The 20,146-nt window shown below is 41.5% G+C and overlaps 1 protein-coding gene across 1 annotated transcript in view; it reads right to left on the reverse strand.

Moving 5' to 3' along the window:
* Nucleotides 1-2,934: 2,934 nt before the first annotated feature.
* LOC129701417 (eukaryotic peptide chain release factor subunit 1) overlaps nucleotides 2,935-20,146 on the reverse strand; it is a 47,880-nt gene continuing 30,668 nt past the window's right edge. The window contains exons 6-10 of the mRNA XM_055642573.1: nucleotides 18,017-18,146; nucleotides 17,191-17,346; nucleotides 17,013-17,077; nucleotides 12,575-12,722; nucleotides 2,935-5,815 (exon numbers count right to left, since the gene is read on the reverse strand). Coding sequence (XP_055498548.1) covers nucleotides 5,733-5,815; nucleotides 12,575-12,722; nucleotides 17,013-17,077; nucleotides 17,191-17,346; nucleotides 18,017-18,146 — 582 coding nt within the window. The 3' untranslated portion in view covers nucleotides 2,935-5,732. The remainder of the gene's footprint in view (nucleotides 5,816-12,574; nucleotides 12,723-17,012; nucleotides 17,078-17,190; nucleotides 17,347-18,016; nucleotides 18,147-20,146) is intronic.

Here is a 20,146-nt window from a genome sequence, read left to right on the forward strand (position 1 = left end):
ACAGTCTTGAAAAATTACAATAAATATCTCTGTGTGGCTAAGAAAACTGAGGATTGCATGGGAGGCCAGTGTCTTCACTATTTATCTATATTGCCAATTTAGTGGAAGGGACAAAATGCATTACAGCCAGACCTTCTGACTATATGACACACACAAAATGCTGGAGCACCTCAGTGGGACTGGCAGCATCTCTGGAGAGAAGGAATGGATGACGTTTTAGGTCAAGACCCTTCTTCAGACAAAGTCAGGGAAGGGAGAGGCTAGAGAAATGTGGAAGGCCAAGGTGGAGAAACGACAGATCAAAGCAGACACCCATCAAGGAAATATGGAATGGATCATTGATGAAGGTGACAACAATGCATTCAATTAGCAAAATTAATCAGGAGTGAAACGTCAGAAAACTAGAGTGGGAGAGGGACAGAGAGAGAAGCAAGGGTTACTTGAAGTTGGAGAAATCAATATTCATGCCGCTGTGTTGTAAGCTCCCCAAGCAAAATATGAGGTGCTGTTCCTCCAATTTGTGTTTGGCCTCAATCTAACAATGGAGGCAGCCCAGGACAAAGGTCAGAATGGGAATGGGAGTTAGTGTTTAGCTACCGGGAGACTGCATAGGCCGAGGCAGACTGAGTGGAGGTGTTCCGTGAAACAATCACCGAGCCTGTGCTTGGTCTTGCTGATGTACAAACCAAAGATCCTATAGCGGAGCAAGATAGACCACTCCTAAATGCAATGGGCTGACGTGTAGTACACAACGGAGCGGAACGTGGGCCTTTTTTTCATCCATTTCAGTAACCCAACCCGCAGTGTAATCAACGTTGCGGGGAAACAGTTTGTGTTAATAAATTATAATTCTGAAAATGAGAAGATTTTTAGCAAAGAACTTTTATTTTTACGAGGATGTTTCCGTAACCGGCTTCCGTCTCCGCACTAGTATCTTTGCTCCAATATGAGATCTTTGGTGCAGAGACGGAAGCCGGTGACGGAAATGGGGCCAAAAATGACCCATGAATCTGCCCATGACCGTACTACGTATTTTTCGGCGCGTGATCTATCTTGCTTGCTATAGGAACTTTGGTACAAAATGCTAAGCTGTAAAGGAATAAAAAAATAACAGTAAGACAGCAATGATTATAGGGATTCTATTGAAAGGAAAGCAGACAGGTCTGTGTGTTTGCAGGTATTGCAATTCATTCCTTGAAGGTTTGTTGGCTCCCTAGGGCCATTGTTAAGATAATTGTGGGGTGGGGGAAGGTTCACAGCCAGAATCACAGACCACAACAGTGCTTAATCAGGTAGATAAGAAGTTCCATTTACAGCATTCAAATGCTGGATCAGTCACTGGAAGAATTTTCAGTGTTGTACTCAACTAGATTTTACTTAGTTGATGTAGTAGATTCAACGTGTCAAATAGCCTCCCTGTGCTGTTATCATTCTTGTGATTCATACCACTGTTTTGTATTAAAATATTAATTTAACATTAATTTAGACTGCAGATTATTTTTTTCTGCACCAATTGGAGCTACCCCTTCCTCTGCCATCTTTATAGCCTTTATTTAGTTAAAGATTTTGCATCATTTTTGCGTGTCATTTGCTTTGATACTTTTGAAATTAATCTCAATTCTTTATATCTCTCTTGGCTTTCCAGCGCCGATGTCCCAGTAAGTCGTAAGCTTAATTTTGGTCTCATCTTACACACCGTAACACCCAAGACCTAACACTCATTTTGGTCTCATCTTACACATTCCCCAACACCCAAGATATTAAGGGACACATCTTTCCCTTTCTTGATGGAACATATTTGCTCCTTCAATGTTTCCCTATGCTATGAAAGAACTGCCTTTAAGGTAGAATCTTGAACCCACTTCACCTCCATCATCTCCAACCCCACTAGTACCCCAATTTACTTGTTATCATACCGTTATCTTACCTGTGACACTGTTCTGGTAACTCACAAAAACTGAATTCTGATACTACCTCCAGACAAACCTTCCACCAGCTCCATTCATTCCTTAAATTCTTACCTCAAGGACTGAACCACTTGTCCCGTTCCAACGAAGCTACGATGCCCCATGGTTCATAAATGATAGGAGCAGAATTAGGCCATTCAGTCCATCAGGTCTACTCCGCAATTCACTCATGGCTGATCTATCTCTCCCTCCTAGCCCCATTCTCCCGCCTTCCCATAACCCTTGACACCCGAACTAATCAATAATCTATCTATCTCTGCCTTAAAAATATCCACTGACTTGGTCCCACAGCCTTCCGTGGCAAAGAATTCCACAGATTCACCACCCTCATTCCTAAAGAAACGTCCTTTAGGGACGTTCTGATGCTATGGCCTCTAGTCCGAGACACTCCCAGTAGTGCAAAATATTCTCTCCACATCCACTCCATCCAAGCCTTTCACTAATTCTCCCTACACACCTATCCCATGTATAGTGAATCATGCATCACATAGACAATGCACAATAGGTGACCATGGGGGGGGGGGGGGGGGGGGGGGAGGAAATTGGGCTCAGGGATGAAAATAGCCATTCTCAACATTGGTCTCAATACATCAACAGAAACCAAGATCCACCAGATCATGTTTTAAAGTCCAAAAATCAGGACTGCCCCCATTAACATTAGGCGGACTATCATTCGCAACCTCATTTGAGGGTTTACTTTGAACATGCAAGTTGTTAATACTAAATCACTTGAGTATCTGAGTAAACCCCAATCTCATCATCACCCAAAGATCGTTTTAGTCCAGAACAGATCAAGCGACAGTCAAGCACAAAGTAGTAATCTTTGTTTGACCACAGGGAAAAGAAGCCCAATTGTTACCACCGCTGACAAAGACCAAGAATCAAATCCATCTTGTAACAGCCCAGCTGGATATAGCTTTCAATTTGTTCTAAAGAGGTCCCAAAAGAACAAGACTCAAATAAAATATATTCTTAAATATGGTTTTAATACTCTTCTCCATTTCTGTACATCACAACACCAAGTTGCTGCTTGGGATCTTTCTGCAGAGGCTGTGGTGCATAAAAGCTGAAATCTACCCCTTTCTGTGAATTCAAAGATCACTTCCATTGCTGGAGAATACATTGGTCAAAGGAATACAAAATAAACACATTTTGGCATCATCTCCAAACTTAAATAGTAAACATTAAAACTACAAAAAGAGCTGCATACTTTCCAATGCATACTTCTTATACCAAGCAGTGGGATATTCGAAAAAGTAATATATATTTTTTATATATATATCCTCGTTTTATGTATCAAAATGGCCCCATTTACACAGTTCACACAACCCAGTGCTGAAAGCATGGTCCACCACAACTCTCCCTCTTGGACAAGGACTGGAGAGGACAAGTAGAACACTGCAAATGTGCACGAACTCAACGTGAGTTCTACACATATCCTTGAGCACTGAAAATCTCAGAGGCCAAAATGAAAAAAAAAAACAATTGCAATCATGTCATGAATACCATACAATATTCGGAACATCTTAATTCTACTTTATATAGTCGGCACAAGAAATCTGACCGCTTTGAAACAAAAAACATTTTTGGATATTTTGACAAGAGAAACACGTTGCAAATAGATTTCAGTATTTGGAGGGTTTTTGAAAATATATTCTAATCTTAACAGTGAACAGAAGAGCATTGGTATGCTAGTTTTAAATTCACAACTCTGTGTATAACTGTGTTAAATTAAATATGCATCTACTTAGAAAGATTTTGGGATCTGTGCACGTTACCAGCACTACAAAGTAGTACAGGTCATTGCTCATATGGAATAGGAAGGTCTTGCTAATTAATGGCAATGGTGCTATGCATTAGATGTGTGTCACATCAAAGTCTGATAATAGTGGCCTGTGAACTGTACTATACACATTCAAATCGAATAAGGAGCTTGAATAAGGTAATCTGTGTTGTTGCAATCTGTATAATCTGACCCATCTTCCCGCATTATTTCATAAATATCACATTTCAACATAATCACAAGCATGTTGATTAAACAAAACAAAAATCATTGCTTTCCTTTTGGTCTTCACTGGTTAGAAGAACTGGGATAGATTGATTCCAACATAGTGTCCGCTACAAGCAGTCACTAAATAAGATGCTGCTTGTGATCCAAAATGTACAGTAACTTGTCACACCACTACTTTACATGAACTCATTCCACTTTTGAGCACTTAAATGTTTGAAATGTGATGCAATCCAATTAATAATCCTAATGACTAGTTTATTAACGTGATTGCTTCAGGCACGACATGGAATTTGCTAGACCCCGACCATTTTGATTTCAGTGAATTAGCTATTTAACAAGGCTCTTGACATTTGTTCCCCAATGATTTCTCAATCATATCCAAGATTATTAAGCTCCAGCCCGACACCAATGCTCAAAGCCACTTTGTACTAATATGACCTCATTCTGTACAGTTTTAATGTTCTATTTTTTATTTGTTAATAGATTGTAAGAAACCAGATTCCTGATAACCTCGTAACTCGAGAGAGAGAAAGAAGCAATTTTCTTGCTAATCCTCTTTACGCTATTCAAACTAATAGGCTGAATCACCACACCAGAGGTTTAAGATGCGAGCCTTCGTCCATGCTCAACAAATGCCCAAACCCCAACAGATGTGCGATACCAGAGTTTCATGAGTTGGTGGATGGCTGACTTCACTAAAATTTAGGATTGTTTCAAAGAAACTCAGACATATCAATTTTCCGACACAGTCTGAAGATGGCATGACAAAGACTGTGTTTTGCAGCATGATTGCAAGGGTGCACCCAGTTCAAGTCCATGCTGTACCAACAATAAACCCCAATATGGAGCAGATCCTATTAACCCAATACACCTTCACCCAGATCAAAACTAAAGTTAAAGCTTGGTGGTTTCTCACTCACAAGCAACCAAAAGGCTGGCCTTACAAGAAAATGGGGAAAGTCTCCAACTTTCAAGACCAGTGCAGGAACAAAACCCGCTCAAGGATTGAATATTTATGACATTAATTATCACTAGGGCATATCTGGCGATACCCAGCAAACCGACAAGTCTGCTCAAGCATCCCCAATATATATTAATTCTTAATAAAAGGCATGTAGGATTCTTTGCAACTCTGCTCCCTCTGCAACTCAGAAGTCCAAAAAATGCAAACCTGAAAATTTACCCCCACTACTTTAATTTGGAGATTAACATTAATTGTTTAAATAACAATAGGCATATTCTTCAATCTCCCCTAGGTACAACCATGTTTAGTGGTGTCCATGTAAACGGGGTCATTCACTACAGTTGGTCAAGACATCTAACTGCTTTGATGTGGAAACTCTTTCCAAGGGGGCAAACAGAGCTTATATCCAGTCAGCCTGCAGAAATGAAATTCAATAGCATTCCATTTTTATTATTTGCCTCTACATTTGGAGGTAAAAAATGTTTCAATTTCATAAAATACAACAGCAACAAAAATCCCATTGAAGTAAAAATTAAAAAAAAACGTCTCTCAAAAGATTAGTCCAAACTGGCATTAGGAACAGTAGTTTGGTGTTGCTGCTGTATTGACACTTTGACAAATCTATGTGTGTTATTTGTTTTTAAATTCACCATCTCCAATGTATTTAGATATCACAAGTTGTGATAATGTCTGTTCTAAGGCAGGGATTGATTATTCTGTTGTGGATCTTCACTTCTTGGGTTGGATGTTGGAGGGTTAGGCACCTGTAACCAGACCAATTCCAGACTACCTAGTAGTCATCCAGGTCATAAAAGTCGTCCTCATCTCCTTGGTACTCCATTCCTTGAAAGTCCACACGGTATCGTAGAATACCTGTTAAAAAAACATTTATTACTGTGGCGCCCTTCACAACCTTCAGTCATATAGCATGAAAACAGGCCCTTCAGCCCACCTTGCCCATGCCGACCAAGATGTCCCATCTACACTTCCCATCCACCTGCCCTTGTTTGACTCGTATTCCTCTAAACCTTTCCTATCCATGCACTTGCCCAAATGCCTTTTAGTTGTTATAGTACCTGCCTCAAATACCTCCTCTGGCAGTTTGTTCCAAAGATCCTATAGCAAGAAAGATAGATCACTCCTTCTAAATGCAATGGGCTGACATGTAGTAGGCAACGGAGCAGAACGTGGGCCTTTTTTTCATCCATTCCAGTAACACGACCCGACCCGCAGTGTAATCAGCGTTGTGGGGGAACAGTTTGTGTTAATAGAAACATAGAAAATAGGGGCAGGAGTAGGCCATTTGGCCCTTCGAGCCTGCACCGCCATTCAATATGATCATGGCTGATCATCCAACTCAGTATCCTGTACCTGCCTTCTCTCCATACCCCCTGATCCCTTTAGCCATAAGGGCCACATCTAACTCCCTCTTAAATATTGCCAATGAACTGGCCTCTACTACCTTCTGTGGCAGAGAGTTCCAGAGATTCACCACTCTCTGTGTGAAAAATGTTTTTCTCATCTCGGTCCTAAAGGATTTCCCCTTTATCCTTAAACTGTGACCCCTTGTCCTGGACTTCCCCAACATCGGGAACAATCTTCCTGCCTATCCAACTCCTTAAGAATGTTGCAAGTTTCTATAAGATATCCCCCCCCTCAATCTTCTAAATTCTAGCGAGTACAAGCCGAGTCTATCCAGTCTTTCTTCATATGAAAGTCCTGACATCCCAGGAATCAGTCTGGTGAACCTTCTCTGTACTCCCCCTATGGCAAGAATGTCTATCCTCAGATTTGGAGACCAAAACTGTACGCAATACTCCAGGTGTGGTCTCACCAAGACCCTGTACAACTGCAGTAGAATCTCCCTGCTCCTATACTCAAATCCTTTTGCTATGAATGATAACATAGGATAACATTCGCTTTCTTCACTGCCTGCTGAAACTGCATGCCTACTTTCAATGACTGGTGTACCATGACACCCAGGTCTTGTTGCATCTCCCCTTTTCCTAATCGGCCACCATGTAGATAATAAATTATAATTCTGAAAATGAGAAGATTTCTCCCAAATAATTTTTATATTTATGAGGATGTTTCCGAAACCAGCTTCCATCTCCTCACTAGTATCCTATGGGATATTTGGTGCTGAGACGGAAGCCAGTTACGGAAATGGGGCCGAAAATTACCCATGAATCTGCCCATGACCGTACTACGTCTTTTTCGTCGAGTGATCTATCTTGCTTGCTGTAGGATCTTTGGTTTGTTCCAAAGACCTAGCACTTTGCAAACAATAACTTTGTAAAGTCATTATAATAGATGAAAGGGACAGCTCATTAACAAGGAGGTAGCTCCAAACTGCACTATAATGAATAGATTATCTATTTCATTATCAGTTGAGAGACAGGTCAGGTCACCAGGGAGAACTTTCGCAATCTTCTTTCACTCGTGCAAGCCATAAAAGGGCAAGAACCAGCATTTTTTGCAAGAATTGGTTATAAGAATTTGTTAAAAATCAGTCAAACGCTCTGGGAATGAGAGAGCAATAAATTTATACTCGATAGGAAGGAACTTTTTACATAAATACATTTGGAAAGAAAATAGTTTGACTGCACAATGGACTGAGTAAAACGTCTCTATGGCCATGCCTATTCTGGGCATCAGCTGATCCCAAATGTACAATCTACAGAGCACTACGAGATCTGATGAGCATGCCCAAAATTATTTAAATATAAACTCCCCATCAGAGCTCAGATTTACTGTACATGATCTTTGCCCATGTGTTATTTACAGAAATGAAATTAGGAGAACAAATAAGAAACTTAGAAATAGCTTGATTAGTTAAGGGGTTGGTTATCGGGACATGGATGAGAAAATAAACGTAGTTATAGTCAAGAGGGTGATACAGTACACAGGCCGTTCATGCAAGTCCAGGGTGCCCATCTAAGATGGATCCATTTGGCCCATATCCCTTAATGATCCCATCCATGTACCCGTCCAAACTTTGTTTAAATGCTGTTATTGTACCTGCTGCAACTACTTCCTCCAGCAGCTCATCCCATATACACACCAATCTGTGTGTTAAACCATTGGGTTCCTATTAAATGCCAAACTTATGTCCTAGTTCTTGATTCCCCTAACCTGGGAAAAAAAATTGCATTCATCTTACTCGTATCCCTATTTGTTTCATACACCTCTATAACATTACCTCTCAGCCTCCTGTGCGTCAAATAGCCATAGCATACCAGACCTCTCCCTTTCGCTCAGGTCAAGTCTTGCAAACATCATAAGTCTTCTCCACACTCTTTCCAATTTAATGACATCCTTCCTGCAGCAAGCAGGATGACCAAAAGGGATCACAATATTTCAGTACTTGTACTACTCGATATCCCCCTGCTCCACAACTTTCACCAGGGCCCCACCATTCACTGAAGGGCTTCCCTGGTTTCACATACCAAAATGCAAGACTTCATTTATCCAAATTTGACTCCATTTGCCATTCCTTGGCCCACTTGCCCAGCTGCTAAGATCCCTCTGTAATTCTAGATAACCATCTTCACTGTCCACAATACAACCCATTTAAGTGTCACCTCACCTAATCATGCCTTGTACATTCTCATCCAAATCATTGATATAGATGACAAACAGCACTGATCTGAGACACAGCACCTGTCACAGGCCTCCAGTCTGAAAAAACAACCTTCCACCACTACTCTGCTGAAACATCAAACCAATTCTGTATCATACACAATACACAATACAATTTATTTGTCACTTGAACCTCAAATGAAATGTTGGCTCTAGATCCTATGGGATCTAACCTTCCAGAGCAGCCTACTTTGCAAAACCTCAAAGGTCTTGCTGGAGTACAGATAGACCGTGTACACCTGACCCATGTCCCCTTTTTCCTGACCGGAACCTCAATTTATTTTGTTATTCATAGTTCCTTACTCCTAACCAGCCTTGTCCTACATTCTAGCAGAAACATGCATACCTTGAACTCTCACTATCACATTCAAATGAATCCTATCTTCTGGACATCCCTTTGCCCACATACAGCCTACAATTAATATTTGCAAGTTCCTGTTTAATACCATCAAATCTGGCATTGCCCCAATTTAAAACTTTAAATTGTGCACTGAAATAATTACTTTGAAGCTAATAGAACAGTGGTTGCTGGTCCCAAAATGCTACTAACACGAATACTTCAGTCCTTCCTAATAATAGTACAAACATTGCCCTCTCCCTTGTAGGGCCCTCTTTATATTGTCTGAGGAAACTCTCCTGAAATCATTTGACAAATTCCACCCCATCTAAACTTTTGGTATTATTACAGTCCTATTAGACAAGTTAAAACCTCCTACTATGACAACCCTACAGACCCAGCTATGACCATGGGTAGAAATCCTGGAGGGAGGGTTTGAGAGGTAGGGAACAATCTCCCCCCCCCCCATGTTTTGTGAAACATGTTGCAGCAAAACCACCACCACAGCCTCTGAAGTCAGCCGGCTCAGTGATGGCAAGTCCACAGACTGCGAGCCCTCAAGGTCGATTCCAGAGTCCAGCTCCTAGAATCTAGCAGCCTGGGACTAGATGCACTTTCCAGGTCGGCTCGCCCGCCTCGGAACTGGCTGCAGTTCCCAGGTCAGCTCGCTTGCCCCAGGTCTGGCTGTAGCGTCCAGGTCACCTGCGTGCCCCGGGACTAGCTGCATGTTCCCAGGTCGCCTGCGTGCCCCAGGTCTGGCTGTAGCGTCCAGGTCACCTGCGTGCCCTGGGACTAGCTGCAGTTCCCAAGTCGCCTGCGTGCCCCGGGACTAGCTGCAGTTCTCAGGTCGCGAAGACGAATTGGAAAGAAAAGCGCCTGTGGGCCGGATGATTTTGGGTTACGGGCCGAATCCGGCCTGTGGGCCGTAGGTTGCCAACCCCCTGTCCTAGATGCCAGGCATCATTGTGTTAAATGTTTTATATTGTTTTAAACACCATGTTTTAAAAGCGATTTCTGCCCAAGAGTTGTCTGCAATACTCAGCATATTAGTTCCTCTAATTCCTGTTGAGTATTTGGGGATCTACAGTACAATCTTAACAAGGTTCATAGATGCTGCCTCACCCACTGAGTTACTCCAGCATTTTGTGTCTCCCTTCCATTGACTCCATTTATACCTCACGTTGCCTCGGCAAGGCCAGCAGCATAATCAAGGACGGGTCGCCTCCTGGCCACTTCCCCTTCTCTCCCCTCCCTTCTGGCAAAATGTATACAAATATGAAATCACACACCTCCAGATTCAGGGACAGTTTCTTGCCAGCTGTTATCATGTAACTGAATCATTCTACGACAACTGCTAACTACCTCAATGATGACCCTCAGACTATCTTTGCTCAGACTTTACCTAGCACTAAACGTTATTCCCTTATCATGTATCCATATGCTGTAACTGGCTCAGTTGTAATTATCCAATGTCTTTCCACTGACTGGTTTAGTCCACAAAAGATTTTCACTGTACCTCGGTACACGTGACAATAAACTAAACTGAAACTGAATAATAAGAGTAGGTATTGATCCTAATTTGCAACCAATGTTAGCCGTAGCCAAACTACATTCAATTCAAGATGACAAGCAAAGAGAAGAGCCTGCTGCTCGCTGCTGGTACTAAGCCACACAACCACATACTGCCTGCTTATCTAATGAACAGTTCTGGATTGCATGTTTTGTTTTGCCTAAATTGTTTGCTTTTTAAATTAAAGTAATTTTCATCACTTTATGACCCACTATTTGCAGCCCTGTTCTTGGAATCTTGATTGAACTCGACAACATTTACATCTGATGGCTTTGGTGATGCCGTGCCTACTCAAATATGCAAGAGAAGACATTGGAGAGGCCGCATTTGCAGTAGTGTGTTTGGTTTTGGTCACCCCACAATAGGAAAAATGCCATTAAGCTGAAAAAAATGCAGAAGACTTACGATGAGGGGCTGAGCTATAGGAAGAGAATAGACAAACTAGGACTTCATTCCCTGGAGTGTAGGAGGCCAGGGAACGATCTTATAGAATTGTACATAATCATGAGGGGAATTGATAAGGTGAATGCAGTGTATTTTATTCTGGGTCGGGGAATCAAGAACCAGAGGACAAAGCCTTAAGATGAGAGGAGAAAGATATAATAGGAACCAGAGGGACAATATTTTCATTCAGAGGGTGGTGGGTACATGGAATGAGCTGCCAGAGGAGGTAGTTGAGGTACATTACCAACATTTAAAAGACACGTAATTTTGGTGCAGCAGTAGAGTTGTTGCACCAGAGACCTGGGTCTGATCCCAATTATGGGTGCTGTCTGTATGGAGCTTGTACGTTCTCCCTGTGACCGGAGGTTTTCTCTGGTTGCTCTGGTTTCCACCCACACTACAAAGATGTACAGGTTTGTATACTAATTGGCTTCGGTAAATTCTAAAATTGTCCCTAGTATGTAGGATCGTGATACGTGGTGATCGCTAGTCGGCATGGACTGTGGGCTGAAAGGTCTGTTTTTGTGCTGCATGACTATAAGCCCAATTTAGCACAGGTCAGGTTTTTTTTTAAAGATATGAATTGTAAAGGGCCTGTCCCACTTGGACGACGTAATCCACGAGTTTAGACCTGAGACGAGTTGAAAAAAATGTCAAGGTCGTGTTGACTCGCCGAAGCAAAAGACCTCCTACAACTATGTCTACGACCTCCTAGGACTATGTCTACGATCTCCTACGACCCCCCTCGACCTTAGTCTGCCACACCCAAGACCAACTACGACTAGCTAAGAGTGGAAAATGATCACATGATAAAATGATGTCATGTTTACATTTTTTTTCCTCGGGCCAGATACCGACCTATGACTACCCATGACTACCATCACGACCTACCTATGAGTAAAAAGTATCAATTTTTTCCATGCCGACCTTTTTTTTTTAGTCGTGGACATTTTTGATCAGGCTGGAAAAAACGCCGCGGCCTACTTGAGGCCACGAGTGCACGGAGATCACTCACGAGCATGAGGAAGAGTTACGAAGACCTCCTACGACCATGCTGCGAGTACAAGTCAAGGGCAAACTGGGACAGGGGGTTCACATATAAAACAAAATAGTTATTCCCTAACAATCTATTATTTTGCCTTTTTTTCACAGCTTCAAAATTAGGTCAAATCTTGAACACTCCAATTTGACAGTATTGGATATTTGTGGTGAGGGAATAGGAGCAGGCAATGAACTATATTAGCTGCAGCTACACATGTACATCCAGGCAACAAACACAAATATTCTAAAGTTATGATGCTCTTTAGTTACAACACTTTTGTTAGCTTGACTTAATGCCCTATATTTAGTGTGATTTTTGAAATCTGTCACTTGATTCTGTTAGAAAGCACCTAAATCACCAAAATAGTTGTGCTGCAATAATTGATAGTCATCCCCCACATGCATCTCCTTAGCAGCATTTTGCAATATCTAATTTGATTATCTTAGTTATAAATCCTCAACTAGTAGTCAGACTGAATTTACTGGACTGGTAAATGACATGGATGGAAAAGTAGGCCACAGATATAGTCTCTGAGATTCTACACAAGGACGTCAGTAGGCAAGCTGTCCAATTCACAGTTGAAGATACATGTCTTACCACCAATCCCACCAAAGCCTTTCACAAACTGGGATCCTTCCTGCGATTTGTCTGTAACAATCTCCAGTGTAGCTCCAAATTTTTTGTAGTTGTTGGCAAACCATTCCAGGAGGGGCATGCTTTCTATCAGCTCATGTTCCTGTCCAGTCTAAATTTGTATTTTTAAAAAGAAAATTTAAATGTTTACCTTGTTAATTAAATGAAACCTGAACTATATTTTAAGTTTGCACAATTTAACATCATACATTCTGGACTAATAATTCAACTTTTATTTCATTCAAGAGACTCAGTTTTGTAAAAAGCATACAAAATGATCAGCCCACCAACCATTTCATCAGTTCTTACCCATGAGCAGCGCACTACAGCATTTGAATAATCTCTAAACAGCTCTCCATTTAACCTGGTCACTCCCATTTTGCTGACATGTAAAGGGAAGAATTTCAAGTAAAGATTACAGCATTGTTGGTAATGTCACTCAACAATGCAAACCTATTCGTTACAAGGAAAATCGGATCCAAAATAGGTTTTGCAATGATGGTGAGAGTGATGGAGAAGTATTGGAGAGTGATGGTGGAGGGTCGCTTTTGTAACAAGGAGCATTGACCATTAGTGTACCGGTTTGTAGAGGTGTTGGGACCCTTGCTGTTTCAAGAAGGTATCATTGGTAAGTTCATAGATGACAAATTGATACAAGGTGATGCACATTGGAAAGACTAAAGTATTGGAAATGCCCATATGTGGCAGGGTCCAAGGGAGCAGTGTCCTTGAAGCACAAATCCGCAGATAAGAGGGATTGTTGTTTTCATTAGCTGGGCCAAGAACACAAGAGTGACATGAGGTGGATCTGGCAGGCAAGGCAAAGTAAAATCCCCAAACAATTCTACACACTACAGACAAATTGCCAAATCTACCAAAGCCAATTAACCTACAAACCTCTACGTCTTTGGAATATGGGAGAAAACTGGAGTGCCCTGGGAAAACCCACGGGGTCAGAGGGAGAACATACAAACTCCGTAAAGACAGCACCCATGGCGAGGATCAAACCAGGGTCTCTGGTGCTGTAAGGCAGCAACTCAACCGTTGTGCCACCACGCCGTCACTTGGGCGCTGGAGAGTATCGTAGAACAGAAGCACATGGGCGTACAAGTACATATAGTTCCTTAAAAATGACATGACAGTTGGACAGGGTGGTGAAGCCACCATTTGGCACCATGCCCTTCATGAGTCAGGGCATTGGGTACAGGAATTGGGACAATGTGTTGCAATTATACAAGGCTGTGGGGGTGCCTGAGGATGGTGCTTTTTCCCAGGAAGAAGAATCAAGAACAAGAGAGCATAGGTTTACGGTGAGAGTGGAAAGATTTAAAAGGGACTCAAGGGTCGATTTCTTTACTCAGAGGGTGGTGCTTATTAGAGCCAGAAATATGTCATTAGAGCCAGTTACAATAATAATAATAATAACTTTATTTGTTAAGCACCTTAAAAACAACCAAAGCTGACCAAAGTGCTGTACAGAAAAAAGAAAACAAGCAAGACATCATAAAACAGGCAGAACAACAGAACATACAACTAACACGAGGCGCATAAATTACATACAAAAATCCAAACAATAAATTAAAAAACATAAAACACAAGTACAAACAACGCAGCAAAACCAAGCAAATAAAGTTAATAAACAATTCGACACCTCACTGGTCTACAAAGGCCATGGAGAATAGATATGTCTTCAGGAGTGATTTAAAAACAGCTAGAGAAGGGGCCTGTTTAACGTGCAGAGGCAATTCATTCCACAATCTCGGAGCCGACACAGCAAAGGCACGGTCCCCTCTGAGCTTCCGCTTAGTCTTTGGCTCAATCAGGAGCAGCTGATCATCTGACCTGAGAGAGCGGGAGGGCGAATAAGGGTGAAGAAGCTCAGATAGGTAGGACGGGGCAAGACCACTTAGGGATTTAAAAGTAAATAAAATAATTTTAAAACGAATCCTATACTGAATAGGCAGCCAGTGGAGAGAGGCCAAAAGGTGAGAAACATGATCATGCTTTCGTGTGCCTGTCAAAAGACGAACAGCTGCATTCTGTACCATCTGGAGACGGGCGATGGAGGACCGACTAACCCCCAGATACAGTGCATTGCAGTAATCCAGCCGGGTGGTAACAAAGGCATGGATTACCGTCTCAAAGTGCTTCCTTGACAAAATCGGCTTTATTTTTGCCAGCTGCCTCAGATGGAAAAAACCAGATTTAACAACAGCCCTTACCTGACAGTCAAATCTAAGCTCAGGGTCCACTTTAATCCCCAGGTTCGTGATGTTAGGTTTGAGATATGCAGACAAAGAGCCTAGATCAACAGGGGGGGCCCCAGAGGTGCCACCAAAGATCATTACCTCTGTCTTGTCATCATTAAATTTTAAAAAGTTCAGTGACATCCAGGCCTTTATGTCACTGAGACACTCAAGCAAGAGCCCGACAGAGTGTACACCCCCCTTTCCCAGAGGCACATAAAGCTGACTGTCATCAGCATAAAAGTGGAATGAAATCCCGTGCTTCCTAAGGATGGAACCGAGTGGGAGCAAATAGAGTGAAAAGAGGAGAGGGCCAAGAACTGAGCCCTGTGGGACCCCACACGACAGAGGAGCAGAGGAGGATACAGAGTCCCCAAGGCTGACACAAAAAGTTCGATCAGCCAAGTACGACCTGAACCACTCCAGTGCTATGCCCCTGATACCCACCCACTGCTCCAAACGGGAGATCAAAATTTCATGATCCACTGTGTCAAAGGCAGCTGACAAATCTAAAAGCACGAGGACAACACAGTCACCTTGATCAGTAGCCAAAAAAATATCATTAAAAACCCTCAAAAGGGCCGATTCTGTGCTGTGCCGGGACTTAAAACCGGACTGGAAAACCTCCAAAACGTCATGTTCCTCCAAAAAGGCCAACAATAACATTTGCAGTATTGTTTACCCTGCTATAGGAAATATGTCATTAAGCTGGTCAAAGTACAAAGATGAATATTGCCACCGCGCCTCAGGGGCAGAGCATAGGGAGAGGTTGACAGGTTCAAACTTGATTCCGGAGAGAGCAGTAGATTGAGGGGTGACCTTAGAAAGATAGATAAAATAAGGCGGGGCAGAGATAAGGCTAACGTAATTTTTTTCCCAGGAAGAAGAATCAAGAACAAGAGAGCATAGGTCTAGGTGAGAGTGGAAAGATTTAAAAGGGACTCAAGGGTCGATTTCTTTACTCAGAGGGTGGTGCCAGGGAAGTGGTAGAGCCAGTTACAATAACATTTAAAAGACATTGAGAGATGAACATGGAAAGGAAAAGATTTAACGGCAGTCACAGCGGCGCAGCGGTAGAGTTGCTGCCTTACAGCGACTGCAGCACTGGCGATCCGGGTTTGATCCCGACTACGGGTGCTGTTTGTATGGAGTTTGTACGTTCTCCCTGTGACCTGCGTGGCTTTTCGCCGAGATCTTTGGTTTCCTCCCACACTCCAAAGACGTAGTTTGTAGGTTAATTGGCTTGGTAAATGTAAAAATTGATCCTAGTGTGTGTAGGATAGTGTTAATGAGCGGGGATCGCTGGTCAGCGCGGACACGGTGGGCCGAAGGGCCTGTTTCAGCGCTGTATTTCTAAACTACTAAAAAATATATATAAACTAAACAGGATGCGGGTCTATGACAGACAAATGGGTTTTGCTGAATAGCCCTCCATCTCATTTAGCCCAGTACCAGGTCTTTAAAAAACGAATTGAAATTTTACTTAGCCTCAGTAACTTCATTTTTGTTTGTGCTCAAAATAAAATGGTGTTTCTTGTGATTTGCAATTCAAAATGTTTTGGATTATGTAGTTGGTGTACCTTTCAGGAATAAAAACCCAAATGCCACTTGCTTCAGTTTTCTTCCTCTAGCAATATTCTACAGTAGGTCTAACCTGGTCACCTTCAAAAATGATTCTTCCTTGGTTGCTATTAACTGTTGTCCCCCCCCAGTCATGCACCAGGAAATAATGCATGGGGTTCAGACATTAACCTACCAACCACGAGGCCCTACACAAAAAAAGTCAATAGCATCTCAGGAAAATATAAGTACATTCAAATGGAAGGTAGACACTAAATGCTGGAGTAACTCAGCGGGACAGGCAGCATATCTGGATGAAGGAATGCGTGTCTTTTCGGTCAAAACCCTCCAGAGATGCTGCCTGTCCCACTGAGTTACTCCAGCATTGTCTACCTTCCATTTAAACCAGCATCTGCAGTTCTTTCCTACACACTAGTACATTCAAATGTTTTGCAATGGTGCCTTTTACAAGAGTCTTGCTACCATTAGTCACTGAATTGAAACCCTAACATTTTTAACTAGACAACGTTTTGAAAGAAAAGCAAAACACATAGCATTCAATTCTTTTATAACTGCTGAACAGAATGAAATTGTACCTCTTTGTCCGTGAAATGGGATTTATCCTTCTCTTGTTCAGGTGTCAGATACAAGATTTTCTCTTCTGGGGAATAAAGGATACAGTGAAGCCGTCTATTGCATCCAATTGACATTACAAATTACATTCAGTCTTAATTTTAACACCCAAGAATTGACAAATAAAGGTTCTGCAATTACCTTCTGTGCCATGACAGCGTAGTACGTATCGCATAATATCCAGATTTTCATAAACTATCAGGATCTCAACTGCACCCATCTCCAATGCTTTAAGTGTGTCATCTACTCCAAAGCAGTACTTCCCTGTATCTTGGCTAATTTCATCAAAGTATCGCCCTGATGAAATAAAAAAATGTTACACATTGCTTAAGCTAAGCATTCTAACCCATATCAATTAAACATTTTAAAATGCACTAGTGCCAACAAAATAACAGCTCCCAGGACTTTTATGGACAAGGTTACTGCCTAAAATAGTCCACATATATGGATGGCAGGCAAGATCAGACCACGTTCTTTTTAATGCCCAATGGCCCCAGAGAAACATAACAAAAATACTACCAGTAATATTGTACAAATTGTTTCATGTGTAATACAGGAACCATTACAATTTGAAATCAGCTGATTTGCCATAAAAACATGCGTGCACAACCTATGGTGAGAGCATGAACAACACGATGCACTACTCAAAGTGTGGCATTCAATTAAGGCATCATGTCAAGGATGTAAAAGGTTTCATTGAAGATTGGAGATCGAGAACCATCTTCAGCTATCACTCCAAAATCTGTTCCTTAATTGATAAGAAACCATCATCCACTTGTCATTATCATACTGTGGTTTGCAACAACGGAATTCAATAACCAAGTTCATTACAAAACAGTTGAGAATTAAAAAAAAAAAGTTGTTCATTAAGCACTCTGGCCATTCAGAGATTGTGAACGGGGTGTGTAAGTTGAAGCTCTTAACTTATCCAATCAATTGGTGTTGAATCGCACCAGTAATTTCTCACCTATTAGTTTCTTCTCCTGGATGAACTTCACACTGGATAAGACTTCAGCTGACAGCTCAATTGCTTGATTAAAACCATTCTCACCTCCATAGGAGATGTCCACCAGTTTTAGTACTTTGCTCTGCAATCGCTGTATAGAAACACACATAACAACAATTACAGCTTGAATGAAAATACAAACACTAGAAAGCAGCACCGTATCCCAACAATTCCAACAAATATGCTTGTGGCTCTTGAGTCCCAAACAAAAGGACGAGGGGGTTGAAAACAAGGAGGTGTCAAAGTTTTGTGCGCTGAGAAATCATACATAGTCCACGTTATTTATCATTAGTTGTGATAAATTATACCAAAATCTCGCGGACATTTACAAATTAAATTCAAAATTCAGATGTCAAGAATCTGAAGTGCTAGAAATACTCGGGTCGGGCAGCATCTGGGGATAGGCGATGGGGTTAACATTTCAGCTCGGAGTCTTAGCATTAATTTGGTTTCTCTTTTTTACAGACACTGCCCAAATTGCCGACTGTTTCTAGTAATTTAAACGTTGGTCTGACTGGATTTTTCTTTAGCAAAGGAACAAAACTCATTAGGAGTGGCCTAATCCCAGGCTCCAGCTGAGGGAGTGGTGGCCAAGGTTGCTATTGTGGCAGACGAGAAAATCAGAAAGATGGAATCGAATAATTGGAAGCTCTGAATTCAGTGGTGTCAGACAATTCTCTTCCCTGCATTAGTATTAAACTCTTCACAGGACAGCTCAGATCTAACTTCCACACCTCTAGAGAAATGCAGGATTCAGAGTTAAGCTGCTGGCACATCCAAACTCTTTTACTGCTCAGTTGGATTCAACACACTGATTTCTGCGGCCCTGCATAGCAACATATTCTCCACAGCTATCCCATGAAGCAGAGCCTTGATCGAGCACTGACTTAGCCTCAAGCGACGAACCCTGAGACTGTTTGGACTGCATAGGACAGGGAGCCATTTAATATATTTGAAGACTAGCTACCATTAAAAAACAGCTTGAAGATTAAAAACAATGAAGTAAAAATTAACAAGCAGCGAATGTATTTAAAAATTCATCTACGTGCTACATTAAAAACATTAATATTTAACAAACCAGTTACCTTTCCTCACAGATCAGAAACCCAGTTTAAAACAATGCCAGGGTCAGATACAAAGTGCATGCAGATGGTCAATTAAGCACAACTGAGCTCTACAGCTTGTACACAAAATAAACACAAACGCTGGAGCAACTCAGCGGGTCAGACAGCATCTCTGGATAGACGATATGGGTGACATTTCAGGTGTCTTCAGACATTCTTCAGAGTAGGTTCTCGATCCGAAACATCATCATACCTTCTATCCAGAGATGCTGTCAGACCTGCTGTGTTACTCCACCATTGTGTGTCTATCTTCAATGTAGACCAGCAGTTCCTTCCTACATTGTACAGCTTTGTAATTGGTTTCAACACTGTGACAGGATAAGAATGGCATAACTCGATTTCCAACGAGTTCCATGTTGCACCATGCAAACACAGAAATAAGGTAGGCACTGGCTGCTCACTACTGAACTGCCAGCAAACAAAAAACAAAAAAAACAGAATTTTTCAGCCCAGTTACATTTAAACATATTTTACAATTCTGTCGGAGGAAAAATATTGTTCTTTGACAATGCACATCATTATGAATAATGGTCTTTTGGAAAATTGAAACTATCCCTCAAAGCCAGGAACTTTAAAGAAATGGATAAGGAAATTCCAAATGCTTTCACCATTATTTTCCACTGTCACATTCACAAAACTTTGGTGTAGAAGGTTTCCCGCCAAGTTCTTTACTTTAACCATGACTACTGATCATAGCTTTTCTTTGCCTATATTCTCGTTAATGAAGACAGATTGTTCCATTAATCAAAAGTTACCAATCCTCCTCTTTTAGTTCCATATATTTCTGATTTCGCACCCTAACACTCATTTAAAACCAGTTACAATCATGAGTTTGTAATGAACCTGTATGGGTTCCAAATTTCACAATCTGAAATCAAAATGAAAATCAGGGGGAAACGGCAAAATGCATTGTGGAAGTTAACATTTTACATTAAATTTTAATATAACTAGCGGAATACTAAAAAAT

This window comes from Leucoraja erinacea, chromosome 11 (assembly GCF_028641065.1).
Source record: "Leucoraja erinacea ecotype New England chromosome 11, Leri_hhj_1, whole genome shotgun sequence".
Taxonomy (NCBI): Eukaryota; Metazoa; Chordata; class Chondrichthyes; order Rajiformes; family Rajidae; genus Leucoraja; species Leucoraja erinaceus.